Source organism: Carya illinoinensis, chromosome 3, assembly GCF_018687715.1.
Source record: "Carya illinoinensis cultivar Pawnee chromosome 3, C.illinoinensisPawnee_v1, whole genome shotgun sequence".
Taxonomy (NCBI): Eukaryota; Viridiplantae; Streptophyta; class Magnoliopsida; order Fagales; family Juglandaceae; genus Carya; species Carya illinoinensis.
Genome location: NC_056754.1, coordinates 14,257,138 through 14,277,865, shown reverse-complemented (window position 1 = coordinate 14,277,865; position 20,728 = coordinate 14,257,138). Strand labels below are relative to the sequence as shown.

At 37.1% G+C, this 20,728-nt stretch overlaps 2 protein-coding genes across 2 annotated transcripts; both read left to right on the top strand.

The window, feature by feature from the left end:
- Nucleotides 1-972: 972 nt before the first annotated feature.
- Nucleotides 973-5,188, top strand: LOC122303399 (NAC domain-containing protein 82-like). The gene is made up of 5 exons (XM_043115175.1): nucleotides 973-1,233; nucleotides 1,742-2,128; nucleotides 2,230-2,540; nucleotides 3,664-4,080; nucleotides 4,913-5,188. Exons 2-5 carry the CDS (start codon nucleotides 1,969-1,971, stop codon nucleotides 5,063-5,065), a joined length of 1,041 nt encoding a protein of 346 aa, XP_042971109.1. The 5' UTR covers nucleotides 973-1,233; nucleotides 1,742-1,968; the 3' UTR covers nucleotides 5,066-5,188.
- A 702-nt stretch (nucleotides 5,189-5,890) lies between these two features.
- Nucleotides 5,891-11,296, top strand: LOC122303398 (BTB/POZ domain-containing protein At2g13690). The gene is made up of 3 exons (XM_043115174.1): nucleotides 5,891-6,775; nucleotides 9,523-10,454; nucleotides 11,005-11,296. The coding sequence occupies exons 1-3, from the start codon at nucleotides 6,089-6,091 to the stop codon at nucleotides 11,099-11,101; spliced, it is 1,716 nt and encodes a 571-aa protein (XP_042971108.1). The 5' UTR covers nucleotides 5,891-6,088; the 3' UTR covers nucleotides 11,102-11,296.
- Nucleotides 11,297-20,728: the final 9,432 nt, after the last annotated feature.

The window sequence follows — 20,728 nt, the reverse complement described above, 5'->3', positions numbered from 1 at the left end:
TGCCCTGTTTCTTACTGTATCCTGCTTAGTGATGGACGATTGGCTGGCTCCGATAGTTACGTATTTTATGAGATTTAATGCCCAGTAATAAAAAATAAATGAAAAAATGAAAAAAGAAACACACACCCCTATATTGTGCTCACTGCCAAATTGATCCTCCACTACGAATTGCAGTATGTTTATTACCAGGAATTTTAGTAAATAATCTATCTTCAATTAGATTATGTGCAATTATGTTAAAGAAATAAAAGTTTCATGCTTTTCAATTTACTATTAATTTCGGAAAATGATGTAGTTACCACTTACCACTAATATTACGACTAAATCACAATGAAACATGAAAAATTAAATCTTTCTTTTGTTTAGAGATACTGTGTCGTCAATAATCTTGAATTAAAGTGAAAAAAATAATTCTATAAGTGAGAGAGTATTTGAGTTCTTGCTCTATCATTGTGTATTAATTTTAAAGCTCTCAACTTTCCATGAAACGGAGTTCATTTTGGTACACCCGTTACTTGTTTTGTGTTTGACAATATTTCCTTCTCGTTTATATTCCTTTGAAATTGAAATGTCCACTTCCAATTTGTCCAAATAAAAAAGAAGACAATCCCACGACACGTGATGTTGTAGACATTAGCTTACTTATCAATCAACCGAAATGGAAATGTTTGTGCAAATAGAAGAGGGGGAGAGAATACACGTGGATTTTACACTTCTCTTCAATCAAAACGACAAGGTTGTCAAAGTTTTTTTTTTTTTTTTTCACCCCCTTCCTTCTTTGGTTACTGAATGAGAAACAATTATCACGAATGGCTATGCTTTAATGATCACCGAATCTTTTTAATGGGAAAAAAAAAGAAAAAAAGAAAAAAAAAAAAGTTGTTTGGTCAATGGTAATTGGGAATAAAATTAGATTACATGGAGTCGGCAAAATTGGAGAAAAGGGTAGTGTGAACGTTGATGAAAGATGAATTTAGCAAGAGGAACGCGCCATGGTATCATCTTGAACGACTCGTACATTATTGAAGTAAGCTGACCGACCTATCGGAACTCAGGATTGCTACTTAAGCTTCCCCCAGCCAATAAGATCACAGAAGGAGTACACATACTCACTCCTTACAGCTCTCATATATCAACTCGCGCCTTACACCAGCATTCCACAGCAGCATTCCGAATGTTGATTTAGCTTGAATTCTCTCCTCTCTCTCTCTCTCTCTCGGTCTCTTTTGCCAGGTGCACTTGTCTCTCTACCTCTTTCTTTCTGAGTTTTTCCTGTCATTTGCGTTTGATTTCTCTTTGATTTTATGATTTCTTGTTTAATTTTTATTGCTGTCTCCTTCTCTGGCGTTTTTGGTTTCCTTTTTCGACTTGTTTCGTGTTAGACTGCTTTCTTGGGCTTTCGTTCTCTCTTTTTTTTTTTTTTTTTATTTGAGGCGTATTCTTTCGCATCTTACTTCGTATGCTGGAGTTTTCTTGCTGCTTTTTGAGATAATTTTGACTGAGTCTATCTGGGTTTGCTTTGCTTTCCATTTTCTGGTTTGGAGGTATTTTGGCGGTTTTATTTGAGAATTTATTGGATTTATATGCCTCTTGTGGGTGATTGTCCACCCCCTTTTTTATATTTTTATTTGATTTATCTTTAATTTTATTTTGATCGGTTGTCTTATTTATCATCTAATTTAGTCTGTGAGATCTGTTTCTGGGTTTATTTGGATTGCGTGCCTAATAATGTTGATCGCAGGTTTGTCACTGCGCGGCAAATGTCTTTTGATCTCGACGGGAAACATTTTTCAATTATTTGGTTTGGTTTCATGAATTGGAGAAGGCTCTGGTGTTTGGAATATTCATTGGGCATGACAATTGACACTTTCTTTTTCTGGAAAGCTTCCTTCTCATTTCGTTCTAAGTAGAGTTAATTAATTGTTTCTGTGGAAAACGACCTATTGGGACTTAATTTTGAATTAATATATGGGGAAAGCACTGCGTCTACCTCCGGGGTACCGATTTTGTCCCACTGATGATGAGCTGGTTGTGCTCTATCTAAAAAGGAAAATAAAGGGTGAACGTTTCTATCCTGAACCAGTTGCAGAGGCTGATATCTACAAGTTTGCACCTTGGGAACTTCCAGGTACATGGGAAGAGCCTTACATACACGCTTTTGTTCGTATGATTAGCGTAATATACTTTCTCTGTGTGTTTCTTACTAAATTGTGCCTTTTCCTTCTTCAGGTAAATTCAAATCCGAAAGTGGTGATCTGCGATTGTACTTCTTATGCCCAGTAGAGAAAAAGTATGCTAAAGGGCAAAGAATCAATCGGGAAACCAAAGATGGGTGCTGGAAAAAAACTGGAAAAGATAGTTCTGTTCATCACCATAAAGAGTTGGTGGGGTCAAAAAAAACATTGGTTTTTCACAAGAACCTCAACTTGACAGCTACAGGTTTACGGGGAGGAAAAGCACCACAAAGGGAACGAACTGACTGGGTTATGCACGAGTACAGCCTTGGAGATCAGTATATGGCCAAGGAAGGAATTGTCAAGGTAATGCTTGGTTATTTGCCAGGTAATGCTTGGTTATTTGTCATCCTTGGTCTGATACTCTTGTTTGTGATGTATCAAAACTTTCTTAGTAATTTATCTTTTGGCTTAGAAAACAGGATTTATTATTATTAGTATTATTTGTTTAAGCTAATTGTTATTTTATGACTAACGTAAGCTAATTGTCAATAATAGTTCTTTCCTGCTTGGCACCAGAGATCAACAGATAATAGCACATATGCTTGTGGAATGACACGCACATTTCTGGGTTTGTTATCCCATTTTTTTCATTTACAGCGATCCATTGATTTGGTTACACTTCAGAAGTACAAGGATTTGTCAAACCAAAGTCGTTTACACCCACCGTGTTTAAGACGGAATTCCTGATTTTTTTTTTCTTGTATATTTGAATTTGTGAAATAATATTCTTAAAACTGATGGGAAGAAATTATTTCGACCTCTTGTTTTTTTTACTGGCTAAAAGGTGGTTTTTTTGTTGTTGAGCCTGTTGGAAATACGATGAAATGGATATTTTGGATGCTGCAAATATGGATGATAAAGGTTCTCTTTTTCCCCTCTATTTCTTCCTAGCTACAGTTTTCTTTCGTTCATCATCCAGCTTATACATTGTTTTGAGAAGCATAGGACTGAAACATCACAACCATAACCTCTCCATGTATAAAAGGGTTTGTGTTGGTTGAGTTTTATGTTCTTTGGAAGCCAGCATAGTTTTGCTATGCACATACTCCCTCCATCCCATATTCAATTTTGTAGATGTTCATTTTTTTTCCCACTATCTAAACTGAGTATACAATTACGACATTTCAAAATTGCCCTTAAAAAGTTGCATCCTTGAAAATATGGAAACTTTGTTAAGAGTAACTTCTGGAACTGATTTTGTTCAAGAAAGAAATCAATAATTTCTACCAATGCTCTTCAGGAAATAGAGGGAGAAAAACATAGAAAATGACCGAAATAATTGCCTCTTTTGAAAATGGGGTTTACGGTGGGGAGTCGTATTTATTGGTAATAGTATTTCTATCTCTGTTCCCGCATAATAAGAACCATTGATGATGGTGTTATGGTGCCCTTATTTGAATTCATTCTTGTCATGTTGATCTTGCAGAACACGTATGTGCTCTGTAGGATTTTCCAGAAGGAGGGTCTGGGGCCAAGAAATGGTGCTCAATATGGAGCACCATTTAAGGAGGAAGAATGGAATTATGATGAGGAGGATGACTCTGCAGAAACTGTCACTTTAGCTGGTTTGTTGCCTAATAGCAGTAGCAATTTGGCTGCTATCGGCACGAACGTATTGGGTGTCACAACATCTGAGTCAGGTTTATCTGAAGCTATACAGTCACAACGTGAGGGGATTTCTGCAGTTCTCAATAATGATGCCTCAAATGAGTTATCTCAAGTATTGGGCAATAACAAACCTATCAAAAAAAAAGTATTGGGCAATAACGAGATTCTTCCAAAAGTGCCTACTTCCTTCCAAGAGGACAACCCTTCGATTTTGAGTGAAGATAACAGAAATAGGGTGAGTAACAGGAATATGTTTTAGATCCAGTGCATCTGCGATTTTAAAAATGCCATATTTTCAAATGTTCGTGTTCATTTCATGCTTACACTGAGCTTTGCACATTTTTCACTTATCTGATGTTGTACATTCTTGTTTTTCAAGGTGGTAGTTGCGTTAACCATTATTCGTTTAAGAAAAAGAAGTATCATTCATTTCTGTCATAGTAGTGACCAAAACTCACTTGTGAAGGGTGACCCAGATGGGTGGACTCGCCGTGTTACATTTTAGTATTGCTAATTTTGTCTATCCACATTTCTTTCTATTCTTTTCTTTTCTCAGCCCATTTTGAAAGGCAATTCGGAAAGTAATACTAATGATCTAATGATCTGTTTTTCCTCGGCCTTTGTTAAAAATAACTTGGTTTGGCATTTTGACAATTGGCTATCCTGTGAAAGCAAAGAAGAAAGATGAATCTTGGTAATTGCCTTATCAATAGTATTTAATACGTCTCCACTTGAAACATTGTTTGCTGTCAGAAAGACATTACTGTGATGGTATCTTTGGGAATGCATTGTCCTATAGTTTAGATTAGGTAAGTCTGTTTGCCGGAATTGCTGGAGTTGGGCTTCTTCTTTTTCTTTTTTTCTTTTTTCTGTTCCTTCTTCGCATTGGACGACATAACCTTAATTTCTTGTGAATCTAGCGTTTCCATTGGGACGTTACAGACAAATTTCTGAATGTTTTACAGTTGATCATGGTAGCGTTGTTGTCTGTGAGTTCTGCTTGCAGATTTCTTTGAAGCTTTAATATTTACTGAGGTATAATATATTTTATTTTATTGATTTGGCAGGATCTCAATCATCAGGAAGATGCACTTAGTATATCTGATATAATGGATTCATTTGAAGATTTCTACTATTGTGAGGGAGACGATTTCCCCCTGGGAGACCTTTTTTTGGGCATGGCTGATCTCGAACGCCCACTGGACGCTCATCCTACATAAAATTCTGTCCCAAAAAATATTATTGGAAAATGTATGTTTAATATCTGGAACTTCAAATTTGTACTGAATAATAAGGAACTTCAAATTTGTACTGAATAATAAGAAACTTACCATATTTAAACACTCCCAGTGGCATTGATTTGCCGATCAATTTTGTCATTCCTTCTTACCCTGCGAGCTTTTATGTATTTGATTGTCTTTCAAAAGTGACGTGCAGAATTAGAACATCCAAAAGGTACCACAATTGAAATCAATTGTTTATTCCTTATTCTGTTCCTTGGATTCAGGATTGAATATGGATATGGGAAAATTTTATATCTGAAATCAAATCATCAATCCGCTCCACCGATTCTTCTTCCTTCCATTGGTTTCTTCTTCTTCTTCTTTACCAATGTATGTATCTCTATCTATCAAGAGGGAAATGTAAACATCTAATAATTTTCTTCGCCTGAGTGAAAATAATCTTTCTATATACTGCTGAAACAAGTCACAATCTCCCCCCACCTGACGCCACCACTGCCCCCAACAACTTCCATGGTCCTGAAAATTCTTTGTTTGTTCCTTCCTTAAGTAAATTAAAAAGAAAAAAGAAAAAAAACCATCTTTTTGTTTTGTTGCCTCGTGAATGAAACTTGAATAGGTAGCTCTAACTAAGAAAAATGCTTTGGCCATGTTTGAAGGAAAGAGTTGGTGAAGTTTCGTTTCTGCAACCTGGCATCGATGCCTTTCCCACGGCAACAAGTCACCAGTATCCCTCAAAAAAAAAAAAAAAAATAAGAGAGAGAAAAACCAATATCTCTCTGTATAAAACTATAAAAAGTAGATATAAAAAATGTAAAAAGAACCAAAAAAAAAGTTGCTCTCTTTAACAGAGAAGAGAGCAAAGGAGCCAAAAAACCGTCGTCACCCAACTCAACTACAAAAATTCCCCCCACGATTTCCAAGAATGACTTGGACGTTTTTAACTCTTCACTCACTCTCATACACTATTTTCTAGGACTCCGTCCCTGACTCGGGCCCTGAATGGACCCTTCCACCCGCCACCACCCCCAGGCTCGCCGCCGATCATGGTGTTGCTCTTTCAAGGCACCACCTCCTAGCCCCGAAAACCTCTCTCTTTCTCACCTTAAATCCTGTCCCTCCAACAAGTCAGAAATCTTTTCCAAACCCAGAGCCAACTCCGTCCCCAACTCGCCCCAGAACTCCAAATCTGGTCTGGGCCTCAAGGGGCGGACCCGGATCGACGCCCGCCGGATCTTGTCACCGGGTCGAGTGTCCCCAATAGACTCCGATTCCACCGTCCATTCCGTCCAAGAAGAAATCCCCGCGCCAATCTATTCCTCAACATCGCTTCCCAAATCGCAAAGCTTCCGGGCGCCAGCGGCGAGCTCTTCCCCAAGCTCCCGAAGTGCCGAGAATGACGCTGTATTCGACGTGAGGTTGAACTTGCGTGGGAAGTGCGGGGGGTGCCTCGTCTTGGAGCTGAACTCGGAGGTCCTAGGCGCGAGTTCGGATTTATTCGCTGGCTTGATCAGTGAATATAAGAGGAATTCTAGCGGCTCGTCTTCGAGGCGGAAGGTGTGTAGAATTGAGGTGCCGGATGTGGAGAATCTCAGGGTGTTTAGGGAGACCGTCGAGCTGATGTTCGAGGACGATATTCCAAAGCGGCTCTTGAAGATCGGTGTGTATCGGTGCATCGATATACTCGAGGTTCGTGGCATTTTGTTTCTGTTTTTTGTTCTTTGAATCGCGGTTTCTTGCGGGTTCTTGTGCTCATGGTAATGCATAAGAGGCGATCACTATGTGATTCTTGCGCTCTTTTTATGGAAGCTTTGCTTGGTTCTAATACGTGTGTATAAAAGTATCAATCTTTTATTTACAATTAGAACGCTTGTATTTTAGTTAAACTGCATGCATGTTGCTTGAATGAGTATTTGTAAGACTTTGGTGGCTGTGAATTTGATTGGTTAGAACTGTGTTAGAGTGAGATTTTGTTTTGCAAGGAATGTGGCTTTAGAAGACCATAATCTACTGCAAAATTAGCTTTTTCAGAGTGCTTTTTTGTGCCATCAATCTCGTATTTATTTTCATTAACTTCAATTAAATGTCCAACCTGAAAACAGAGAGGATGATTCTTGTTATTTCCTTGCAAATTGTGTATTGGAAATTAGATGGATCAACTGTTCAATTGAGAGAACAGAAAAAAGAAAAAAGAAAAAAAGAACTCTTCAAAATGCATCTATTTGGCCCCAAAGTTTTTTGCTTTGTGAATTATATCCCAGCAAGTTACATTTTTCATTCCAATATGATTTCTAGAGTTAGTTTGATGTGAATCATAGTTTTCAAAATCTAGATAGAATTTTTATTTCACATTGTCATCAAGCATGAGATGATATGCATTTTGGCTTCCATACCTAGTTGACCTCTGTTGGTTTTTTTTTTTTTTTTTTTTTTTCATTTGGGCCTCAATGGTTCTGTGCTGCATTGTTTGTTTCAGAAGCTATCTAACTTAGAACCAAGCTGCGCCACCATTAGGGTGCCTATGAAGAGTGAAGAATGATCAAATGAATTCAACCTTGTTCTTCTATCAGAGGCAAGATGTCGAATGGATGTTGGAACATATGAACAGATAAAACATGGATTAATCTTTTTGAGTATATAGGAAATTAGTTATAAAATATGGAAATATCTTTTCTAGTACATAGGAAGCTAGATTCTGTCTTTGGTCTGTGCTTGGTCGCATGATTTGTGAAAAGGGTTAATCAAATGCAGCCCGAGCCCAAATTTGCATGCTGGAGATTCCCAAACTAAAATTTTCGAATATGAACAACTAACTCTTCTGTCAAATGTTCTCTTCCTTTTGGGATTTGATCAGATTTTCTGGCGAATCTAAACAGGTTATTCTAATTTTCTTAAGTGATGTTTGGAAAAGGTTTTCATCCCATCCTATTTCATCTCATCTTATTCCCTTTCTAAACATCATTAAAACACAAATACTTTCAAACTAATCATTACAACTTTCCCAAACTTCCTAAAAAAGAATCAACTTTTTCAAATCCAAAAACAAAGATAATATTAAAAAATTAAATTCTAACAATATTTTAATTTTATGAATTTTTTTATTAAACTTCTTCTCTCTCATTTCCCAAAACCCAATGAATACTTAACTTAAACTATTTCACTACTATTCACAAACCATCATACTACTATTCACAAAATTTTCATCTCATTTCATTCCCCAAGCATCCCTTTAGTTTGTTTCCTCTCTAAAGAGGGTAACTTCTGTCAGTTACATTGAAAGATTAATAATAACATCACCATCTTCTCATGTTATACCTAACAAGCCTTTTGATGAACTGATTAATTGTAAAAGGCCCTTCCTTGCATAAGTACCAGTAACATTTCACAATTCTCACTTCTGCAGAAGTTCATCTTTTGCTTCTCTTGCTTTTACTTCAGACTTCGTTTAGGTTGTGGAAGGCTCATGCCTTATTGTTCATTTTGTTATTCAATGATATCATAACGGTTAAGAATATGATATAAATAATTAAATCTACTTCTTCCCATCAACTTAAGCTTTTCGGACAAGTGGTGGTTTGACGTGGTATTTTTTTTGTTTTTGATTGGCACCGGGTTTCTAAAACAACGTCTTGACTAATCCCGAGGGTGCACAGTCCCTCAACAAAGAGTTTTCCGCAGGTGCACCTTAGGTAATTCAAGGAGAAAATCCTCTAACCTGATGGCCCCTAAAGATTGTTTGCACCTAAAGAGATTTGAACATTAGACCTAGGGGAAGTATACCCCCAAGCCCAAGGCCTTTACCACTTGACATGGTATCAGAGTAGAGGTTCTGAGTGTGAATCTTGGTTCTACACTCTATCCCATTTAACTAAATATTTCACGTGTTGGGCCCACTCATTGAGGAAGAATATGTTAAGAATGTAATACAAATAATTAAATCTACCTCTTCTTATTAACTTAAGCTTTTGGGACAAGTGGCAGTTTCACAATAATCCCCCTTCCCCTCCTAGGGTTCTTTTCCTTTTTTGGGATTTCTCTGATGCATATCTTATGTGTTCCATACCCTTTTCACACCAGTGCTATGACAGAAAGCATAATCACCTATGTTCACATACTTTTAAACAGGGAAAGAGAGCCGGGTAAAAACAATTCTCTCTTTGATGCATATCTTATGTGTTCATACCCTTTAAATAAATTAAACTGGGAAAGAGAGCCAGGGAGGGGGAGAGAGAGAGAGAGAGAGAGAGAGAGAGAGAGAGAGAGAGAGAGAGTTTGTAGGTCTGTATAAGCAAAAGTGGGGAAAAAGTGAAAAAAAGAAAAAAAGAAAAAAAAAAAAAGAACTGAAGTTCTTTAAAAGTTCGGTGTTAAGAAAGCTTCTGCAAAATATGGGCTATGATATCTGTAATAACATTTGCATGCCTGCTTATTATTTCTAGGTATCAGTAGGTATCATGTTCACCAAGGGGGTTTTGTCCTGTTTAAAGTACCTTGAGGCTGTTCCTTGGACTGAGGAAGAAGAGGAAAAATTGAGGATCCTGTTTACAAGATTTAAGTTTGATGATGCAACAACCAGAGATGTTTTGTCCAGACTGTACGCTCATGGCTCGAAAGATTCCCATCAACATTTAGCGAGACAGCTTGTTTTGTCTATCACCAGTTGTACCGATGCCAATGCTAGGAACGAGTTAAAGTCATTAGTCAAGGGTCTCCTGTGTAGAAGTTCAGTCTATGAGGACCAATCTGACCTCAATAAGGAAGACCTTTACGTTGCTTGCCAGTCATGCCTGAGTTCACTTTTCAGCTTGTTTGAGGAGGCCTCTGGTACTATCTCCCATGAGAGATTGTCAGAGAAGGAAAAGGATATGCCGTTGATTGAACGCATCTCAAGACAAGTAGATAACATCAATTGGTTGCTAGAAATCCTGTTTGATAGGCAAATGGCTGAGGAGTTTGTGGATATGTGGGCAGATCAAGGAAAGCTGCTTAGAATGCACGAGAATTCATCTCCGATGGTCAGGTACGAGCTCAGCAGGGTTTCAGCCCTTCTCTTCATTGCCATGGGGACCAGAAAACTGCACTGCCGTTCGGAATCGAGATCCAGACTGCTCCTGGCATGGTTTGGCCCTATGATGCTGGACTTTGGTTGGCTACAGAGATGCAGAAAAGGGCTCGACGTGAAGGCATTGGAGGAAGCAATGGGTCAGACACTCCTTACTCTTCCTTTGAAGCAGCAGTATGTGCTGTTTATGGAATGGTTTCAGTGTTTCTCCCAGCATGGCACTGAATGCCCTAATCTAAGCAAAGCCTTCCAGATTTGGTGGCGACGCTCATTCCTAAGAGGCTCAGAAACTCAAGCAATTGAATCCAGGTAACAGGCAACAATTCCTCTATCATTCACTCGTGTGTGGTATTGCAGTAGAAGTGTAGGTGAGAGATTTGGAGAAACATCTGGGAGTCAATAATATCTAGATCAACTGTGTAGATTTGTTGTAACATCTCTAAGTGCATAATATCTAAGTGCATAAATTGGCATCTCAATAATTTCTATGAGATCATCCTATACCTTGTTGTGCATGTCTACAAACCTGGATGAATGTTAGAAGACCCAATCCCCCCACAACAAACAAAATTGAAAAAGACAGTTTATAGTTGGTTGATACCCCTCGTGAAAAGGCAAACGCACGAAGGAACCTTCACATTCTTTAATAAAAACAGCAAAGAAATAGAAAATACTCGCACTCCCCTAAATAATGTTTGTTTCTTTACGCAGTATTATTTCATTATTTCTTAATCTTTGCTAGTTATTCCTTCCGACAATTGAATGACAATAAGGCATGTATATCTTTCTCTTTCGGCTAAGTAAAATCCTCCCCAAAATCTTCCACAGATATTTATCTTATTTTTCCATATTTATGTAGTTTGTACATGAAGTCAAATGACTGCGTCAATCGGCGTTACTTCTTTAAGTACTTCGTAAGAATTTTATCCAGACGCATAGCAAGGTGTGGGTGTTGACGGATCTTCGGCTCCTGCGCGCTCTGAGTTTGTGATTAGAACCGGAAGGTGTAGAAACAACCATCGAATCGTACGGATTGTAAAAAGCTGTGGGACCCAACGTTAGAAACTGTTCCGCGCATTTGTAATGGTGTACCATGACAACCACGAATTATATTTCCTGATGGAGAATCGAGATTTTCTCGGCATGTTTCATCTGCAGTTAGTCAACCTTTGCAAACATGTAACGCAGCAAAGCCATATAAACCACGATATCATGCATCGAGAGATGACATTGTTAGATACACACATGCATCGCAGATTCACTTTCAAACACGGGACTCGGGAGGATCCAGAAATTTCATTTTGGGAGTTAAAAAAATAGGGGCAAATTAATTTCTTTTTCAAAAACTCTATATGCAATCATTTTTACATATTTTTTTTATACATTCTACTAATGTGATTAGTTGCGTCATTTTCTTAATAGAAAATAATTATTTTGACCAATCACATTAGTAAAGTGCACAGAAATACATAAAAATGACTGTTTTTAGCGGAACTCGTTTTTTAACCATACAAAAAGCACTTAGAGAAATATGTTCTAGCAAATCGTTACACTCCTGTTCAATTCATCAATTCCACAAAGTAAATCAAAATCTGAGAGCTTGATAATATAGCATCAAACAAACTTTAGGCTCTGCATCTGCTAGAAACGGTAACACTTCTGATCTGAAATTCAAGAGAAAGATCATATTGAATTCAAATATCCTATGCTAAAAATGAGTGCTTTTATAAGGTAATGACGTTATATGTATAATATGACGAAAGTATTAGGTCATTTATACCCTAAAATTTCATGACAATCTATCGTCTAATAAGATTTGCAAAAGAATATAAAATTATATTAATACACTAAAATAACATGAAATATTATTGAATTCATACTTTGTAACTTTCTACTAATTTTGCCATACAACTAGGACATAAGATCATTATTATTTTTTTTTAATATCTCTTCTTATGGAGTTTAATACGTGTAAAAATGATATAGATTCAACTATATCATCATTCTTACACAACTTTGTAATAAAATCTAAAAAAATAAGTTTAGAAAAACTAAAATTTAAGTAAATTTAAAAAAAAAAACAAGTTATATAGAGAAAAATAATAATATTTTCATAGAATTTATTTGTTTTCGTGTCCACTCTCTCTCTCTCTCTCTCTCTCTCTCTCTCTGCGTTTTTTTTTTTTTTCGTCTTTAAATTGAGTTTGATATTTTGTTTGGGCCGTAATTTTATAACGTGATTTTATATTGATGCCAATATAAATATTCCTGACGATAAATTTTATATGGTTCATTTTTTATGTCTATTTCAAAATCAGGCAAAAACTAGAGGGAACGATACGTGAAAGTGCGAGGGATGGGATGAGCTAAGTAGTTGCCACATTTTGGTTGAGATTCCAAAATGATTCTTTTGGTGGTGTGAAATCAATGTGTCCTGGTTTTGTGTTTTCCAGTAAAAGGTTTAAGGCTTAGTTTAACCATTTGATTAAATATTGGCTTCCATACTTGCTGCCAATTGAATGACCAAAGCCATTTTTTTTCCTAAGCCTTTTTCTTCTCTGTTATTAGATCATTATCTTCTACAACTTAGCTCAAATGATAAAAGGTATCTTTATTGTTATTATTATTATCATTGTTATTTTTAGAATTATTATTACTTTTGTTGCTGAACAGGGAGATACAAATGGTGTTGATTTTTTAATAAGTTGTTGAAGTTACATTCTGTATTAATATGAAAATTGAGTTATGTATGTTTTGGTATCTTTGTAAGTTCATTTAGATTTTTAGATATGTTATTTATGTTGTATTTGATCATTTTGGTGAACATGCGTAGTTTTGATACAGGAAAGATGGTTCCATCTGGTTCGCTAACACCCATTGATGACTCCCAGTCTGTTCCTCTGTGCTTATTCAATTAAATTCTGCCATTTTAGGATCTCCAGGGAGCTTGTTGCCTCCACAAGGGGGCATTTTCTTCAGTTGGACCTCTACAAACACTGTATAACATGAATTTGCATGGACATACACCCAAAAGTTCATCTCTTTTCAATAAAACATTTGGAGGTGGTGGGCTGAACAACTTCATATCTTGTTTGGGAACTCTTCAACACAGAATTGTTGATACCACTACGAGGTCTGATACTGTTTCAACTGTAAAAAATGACAGTGGTCTCAGGCCTTCATTATTTGTGCCATCAAACTTTGCAAATCCTGCTTCATTTGACCAAGTTCAAAATTCATAAATATCATCCCCTTTTTTAAGAACCCGAATGTTGTCAGAACAACAGCAACCTCAAGTTAAAAAACTTGAGCTGCAAAAGTTCCAGCATGGACAATAGTCAGAGCAAGAGTCATCTGGCATAAACTTGTCTCTGATTTTTTCGCTCCAAATACCAAGAAGTGTTGTGTTTCATCTGGACTGCATAATTTAACTATAAAAATGGAGCAGCAGCAAGTGCAGCAAATTACAGGAGGGAATTTAATTAATGAACAATCATTAACGATGTAGTCTTATGCAAGCAATTTGTTTTGCAAGTGTAAACAGTTCACAGTCCCCAAAATCATCCTAGACCTCTGCTACTAATTTTGTTGGGCTTCTCCATGAGAATTCCATGAACTCAAGGCATGAAAATCAAATGAACGGTCCAAGCAGTCCCTATGCTGGGACCCCTATTTAGATGTTGTGCACAGGCTCCTCAACCACTCTGTTGCCATCTCAACTCAATCCCTCTTCTCCCTTCTTATCTCCAACTCCAACCTCTTCCAACAAACACCCGCAAACTTCCAACTTAACATCATTAGCCACAACAAACAATGTCATTTAAGCAAATTCACCTGCAAAAATCCCACAATAGAACTCAGCTCAGTCAAAGGAGGCCAAAGATGAATGCTAGAGCTCTGTCAAGAAAATTCTACAAGAAATAGCCAAATCATCTCAGTATAGTAGAGGGAATAATATGCTCCCTGTTGGAACCTTGGGGTGTAACATGATTAATGTGAATGGAAGTAGCCATTCACTGACCAATACCAAGTCCTTAGCGGGGAATGAAGTTGTCAACAACAATTTTGGTGTTCATGGTTGAGGGTTTGGGAACTTTGGTGGCGAGTTTGCTTTCTCTACCGCTGCTAGTGGTATCAGAGCTGCCATGATGAATAACTCTGGTACTTTTACTGGAAGGGTAGGTATAGAGCAAACACCCAGAATTAGAAAGTAGATTCATACACTTTCATTAGAGATGGAATACAGAATATATACACGTTTGAAGGCAAGATAATTGCTCCTAAACTTAAGCTACCGTGAGCTGTACAAGTTGACAAATAAGGAAAGAATTAAATAATTTATAACTGCTATGATTTTAGTATAACAGACAATCTTAAGGAGGATTCTGTGCATGATTTGTACCTGTCTCTATATGCCCCCTCAAGATGGAGGTGTCGTCTGCAACACCAATCTTGGATCTTAATGTTTGAAATCTTTGTCGTGGCAATGCTTTGGTCAGGAGGTTAGCTAGTTGATCCAAAGTATGAATATGATGCACTGTTATCTTCCTTTTTTTGATGAGATCTCGAGTAAATAGCAGATCAATTTCAATGTGTTTCATCCTCGTATGTTGAACTGGATTCAGACTAAATTGATTGGCTCCAATGTTGTCACAGAATAGTTGAGGTTGTTGTTGAAGTTTGAGGCCAAGTTCATGAATGAGAGATTGAAGCCAAATTGTTTCTGATGTAGTAGTGGCAAGTGCTCGAAATTCTGCTTCAGTTGATGACCTTGAGACTGCTCTTTGCTTTCTTGCTGACCAGGAAATAGGATTCGAACCTAGGAATGTGATGAAAGCAGTTGTGGACACTCGAGTTTCTGTATTTGATGCCCAGTCCACATCACTATATGTCTTCAATTCGAATTTTGCATTTTTCTGTAGCAGAATACCATGAGACATTGTTTGTTTGAGATACCTTAGAAGTCGTTTAGCCGCTGCCCAATGATTTGACTTCGGATTTTGCATGAACTGAGCTAATTTATTGATAGAGAAGGCAATATCTAGGCGTGTCAGCCCCAAATATTGAAGCCCGCCAATTACTTTTCTGTACTCAACTCCATCAACATCTACAAAAGCTTGTGTATTCGTTAGCTTAGCTGTAGTAGACATTGGAGTTTGGACTTCCTTGGCATTATCTGTTGAACCCAAGATTTCAATTTTTGTGTAATTATATATTTACACATGGATTTTGATGATAACAAATGAATTCAAAGAATAAAGAAGTCTCAAGCTCAAGTTATCTACACAATGGAGTCAAGCACATCAAGGAAACAAGCATGAGCAAGAAGGGAACAAGTTCACATTAAAATTATAGAGTAATGTTGTAAATCTCTTAAAAATTCAAAATTAGGATTAAGGCTCAAAATTAATATTTTATCATAAAACATTAAAATACATTTTCCACATATGCATGAATATTTTGAAAATTAAATTTGAAAATTTTGAAAGATGATTGATTGTCATCTTTCACATGTGCATACCTTGATTAAAGGGTTGAACTTTGAAAATATTAAAAATGATAGATTGTCATCTTTCATGTTTTATTTGAATATTTTCAAAAGTGATTGATTTTTTTAGACTTATACAAAAGGTAGATGATTTTGTTTGAAAATTTTGAAAAGTAAAGTGTGCTCCTTTTGTCATATACAAAAAGTAAAAGATTAGATTTGAATTTTTTGAAAAGGAAAATGTGCTCCTTTTGTCATATAGAAAAAGTAAAAGATTAGGTTTGAATTTTTTTTTAAAAGGAAAGTGTGCTCCTTTTGTCATATGTCAAAAGTAAAATATTAGGTTTGAATTTTTTGAAAAAGTGAATGATGTTGTCTTTGACATGTGAATCTTTTTAAATTTGAATATTGAGTCTCATATGCCTATAAATAGATCATTTGAGAGCTTCACATTCACAACACCAAGAGCATACAACATTCATTTAAATCTTACATTTTTTCTTCTCTAAACATTGAGCCTTAATTCTTGTTCATTTTGAGAGATATAGTTTATGCTGTATTGTTCTTATTTCACTAATTGAGGAGTGTTTTCTGATAACTTACCCACTATCAGCTCTTGTATCAGAAAAATGGTGTGTATAACCCTTGTGCTTATAGAAAGTGTTCTACATGGAGAATAGTTGAATAACTACGTATAAGGTGATTGCAAGTGTAGAGGGTGTTCTACACGGATCCTTTGTAGCGGTGTTGTTCAAAGGTGTAATAAGTTTCTATCTCCACCTGAAGGAGGTTGAATAGTGAATTTAAGAATTTTCAAGGGGTAGCTTGAGGCGAGGACATAGGCAGTGGGACCTAATCTCGTTAACATACTGAGTTTGCTTCTCTCTTACCCTTACTCTTTATATTTATTGCTATTTCATATTTTGTTTCTATTTTATATTATATATTTTATTTATAATTATTATTTTTTTAATACAACTCAATTCACCCCCCCTCTTGTGTTAGTCATCTGGGCAACATTATCCATTGATGTTTTCATTAATAGCTCCCGAACATTTTTGTGTTGGGACAAGAAGAGTCCTTTTGCTGTGGGAAGGTCCTCGATGTCTAAGAAGAAGTTCAAGTTGCCCATATCTTTGACTGAGAAAGTAGTGCCCAGCTTTGCAATAATCTCATTTGTAAACTTGTTGTTATTGCCTGTGACTATTATATCATCAATGTAAACAAGACAGTAACACAAAATTTCATTAGAATTAAAAATGAACAATGAGTTATCAGTTGCCAAGTGAATAAAGCCAAAGCTGAGGAGGGCATCCCTTAGAGCTTGGTACCACTGCCGTGGGGCTTACTTCAACTCATATATACTCTTTTTCAACTTGCATACATGATGAGGTTTAGAGGAGTCCTCAAACCCGGGAGGTTGATGAATGAAAACAGTCTCATCAAGAGACCCAAGCAAAAATGCGTTGTTGATGTCTAGTTGTCGCATTGACCATCCATGTATGACAGAAATGCTTAGAATAAGCCTAATTGTAGCTGGTTTCACAACTGGACTAAAGGTTTGAGAGTAGTCGATTCCAGGTATTTGATAAAAGCCTTTAGCAACAAGTCTTGCTTTGTATCAATTTATTGTGCCATCAGAATTTCTCTTAATTCGAAACACAAATTTACAGCCAACCAGATTTTGATCTTGAGTAGGAGGAACTAAGTCCCAAGTCCCATGATGAAGAAGTGCTGTGACTTCATCTAACATAGCCTTGCACTAGTTTGGATCCCTTAGAGCTTGACTGACACATGTAGGCTCTTGGGATTCAGGTATTGAATGCTTGGAGGTGTGGTGAATTTGTTTTGGGTTGAAAAATGTTATTCATGGATCTTGTGATGATGGTGCGTGGTGGCTGTGGTAATGAAGGAGGAAAAGTTTCTGGAGTTACCTGATTTGAAATTGGAATTACTGGCTCTTGTACTTTAATGGAAGGGGAAGAAGCAGGAGAAATTTCTTCTTGAGGCCGTGAGACATGTATGTTATACTTGGAGACAAGCTGCAAAAGTGGTCCCGAGATGAATTCATTTTCTGGAGATGATAGTATACTTGATTTGTGAGCTGCCTCTTTTTTGAAAGGATAGACATTTTCATCAAAGATGACATGCCTAGAAGTATAGAGACGCTGAGTTGGGAGATAAAGGCACAAGTATGCACTTTGACTAGTTGAGTAGCCAAGAAAGAGGCATGGGACAGATTTGTCTTGTAGCTTGTGAGTGTTGTAAGGCTTAAGCCATGGAAAACAGAGGCAGCCAAAAAATCTCAGTTTTTCATACTGAGGTTTTTGGTTAAAAAGAGCTTCAAGTGATGTTTTATGTTGAAGAACGGGTGAAGGGAGCTTATTAATCAAATATGTGGCAGTGGCAAAAGCATAGGCTCAATATTCTGAGGGAAGAGAAGCATGAGTAAGAAGAGTTTTGCCCATCTCGACAATGTGTCTATGTTTACGCTCTGAGAACCTATTTTGTTGTGGTGTATGGGGGGCTGTTGTGTAATAGCTAATGCCATTATGAATGAAGAAGGATTTCAGGGCAACAAATTTTCCCCCATTGTCAAAATATACTCCTTTAATTTTTATTTGAAATTTGGTTTCAATCATTTTGTAGAAATGTTGAAATATATTTTTCACATCAGATTTTTGATGTAATGGAAAGAACCACACGTATTTTGTGAAGTGATCGACAAGAATGACATAAAAACGATGACCATTGAGACTGGCAGTAGGTGAAGGTCCCCATACATCCATGTATATCAAATCAAATGGAGCTTTACTAGTCAAACCATGCTTATGAAAAGGCAACTGATGAGCTTTATTAATTAGACACGATTGAAAATGGGTGGAATTTGAATCAGAAGAAGTAGTTGGAAGAGAAAAACAACTAATAATTATGTTAACAACTTTTGAAGATGGGTGGCCTAGTCTTTGGTGCCAACCAGTTGCAGAGGTTCTTTCATGAATGAGTGCAACAGGTGTAGCAATAGATGATGAAGGTAGAGGATAGATGCCATGCTCACATGGGCTTTGAAGAATTATCTCCCCCGTTTTCCGATCCTTCACAAGAAAAAAGTTGGGATGAAATTCAAGTAAAACATTATTTTGCTTGGTGAAGTGATGGACAGAAATCAAGTTCTTATTTATATCAAGCACACAAAGTGTTTCTTGAACTTTTCGGGAAAGATAAAGTGAGGGAACCAAAGAGAGTAATGGGCAAACCTAATCCATCTCCAATAATAACCTCATCAGTACCATCATATTTAGTGTGAAGTTGGAGATTGGAAACCTAAGAGGTGATGTTATGGCAGGCTGCTGAGTCAAGAAGCCAATGCTTGTCTGGGCTTCGAGTAGCAGTAGTGCAGTTCACATGTGGTTCTTGTTACTGCAGCTTGGGGCAATATTTTACAATATGCCCTTGTTGATCACAGAACTGACATTTTGGTGGGTATTTATACTGCTCTGATTGCTTACTTTTGAACCTGAAGTCATGCTTTGATGATGACGAGTTCTGTGGTTTGGAAGCACGAGAGTCTCGACGTTGAGTAGTATTTGTTGTTAGCACCAAGGATTGTGCAGTTGAATCAAGTCTTCAGAGATATGCCTCATGACCAATTAAGAGATCATGTAATTCTTCAAAGGAGAGAGAGGATTCACGGGCTCGAATGGGGGCAACAATGTCACGATATTCAGAGACTAATCCATGCAAAACATATAAAGTGATGTCATCTTGAGATAGAGGAGCATCAATGAGGGAAGTTCATCAGGAATTGTTTTGATAGAGTAGAGATACTCTGTTGTTGTGCGAGTGCCATGCTGTGTGAGGGTGAGATCCTCTTTCAGCTACATCACACGAGTCCTTGATCTACTAGCATAGAGCTTGGTGAGTTTAGTCCAAGCTTGATGAGATGTCTTTGATGTTGCTATGAGCGGTATCACAGCTGGAGAGACAGAGGTCAGAATGGCACTTAAAATAAGTTTGTCCTGACGAAACCAAAGCTAATAAGCTATAGTAGCAGCTGCATTAGGTGTTGTTGGTTGAAGGGGACATCTATGAGTTTTATCAACATAACCATAGAGGTTATAACCGAGGAGGAGTGACTCAAACTGAGCATGCCAGGAAGGAAAATTGGTTGGTGTGAGTCTTGCAGTATTTGTTGGGTAGCATTGATGGCTATTGGGGTGTTTTCTGAAGAAGAGTTGGCCATGGTGAAAGTGGAAGGGAAGAGAGGAATTAGAAGAAAAAAAAACTCGGTAGAGGTTTGGTGGCTTTTAGACTAATACCATATAGAGGAAACACCCAGAATTAGAAAGTAGACTCATACAATTTCATTAGAGATGGAATACAGAATATATACACGTTTGTAGGCAAGATAATTGCTCCTAAACTTAAGCTACCGTGAGCTGTACAAGTTGACAAATAAGGAAAGAATTAAATAATTTATAACTGCTATGATTTTAGTATAACAGACAATTCTAAGGAGGATTTTGTGCATGATTTGTAGTTGTCTCTATAGTAAGCTCGCCATTGATGCCTTAGGGTGCTAGTGTGAACCTCCAACAAGAGGAATTGGCTAGCAGGTTGCTTAATGGACTTGGAGCTGTAAATGGCTCAAATAATCCCCACTCCAATTGGAAATATTCCTAGAGAGCCTTATTTTTATTAATGACAGGTATTGTTCATCACAAAAGTTGCTTGTGACTCCTAATCTGACTCCTCACTTCTGTGGTGGCACAAGCTGTTTGTGCCATAGGTGCTTGAGAATGGTCACTGCCACTTGGAGGTTTCATGCAAAGTTACAGGATTTATCTCCCACTGCTAATCAATATACAATTACAATCTATAACTAAAGAAGTGGGTCTCCTTGACGTCCCCTACATCGTGCCGCAACAATTGTGACCCATCTGACAGTTACTCAATTTGGGGAGTAAACAAGTCTGACCTGTCTTGCTCTCTAATTGTTAGTGCAAAAAGAAGTCTCTTTTAATTTTAATCCTCTAATTTGCACCTCTTGGTTTTAGGAAATGAATACAGTGACTTAAGGAAATTTGTGTACGTG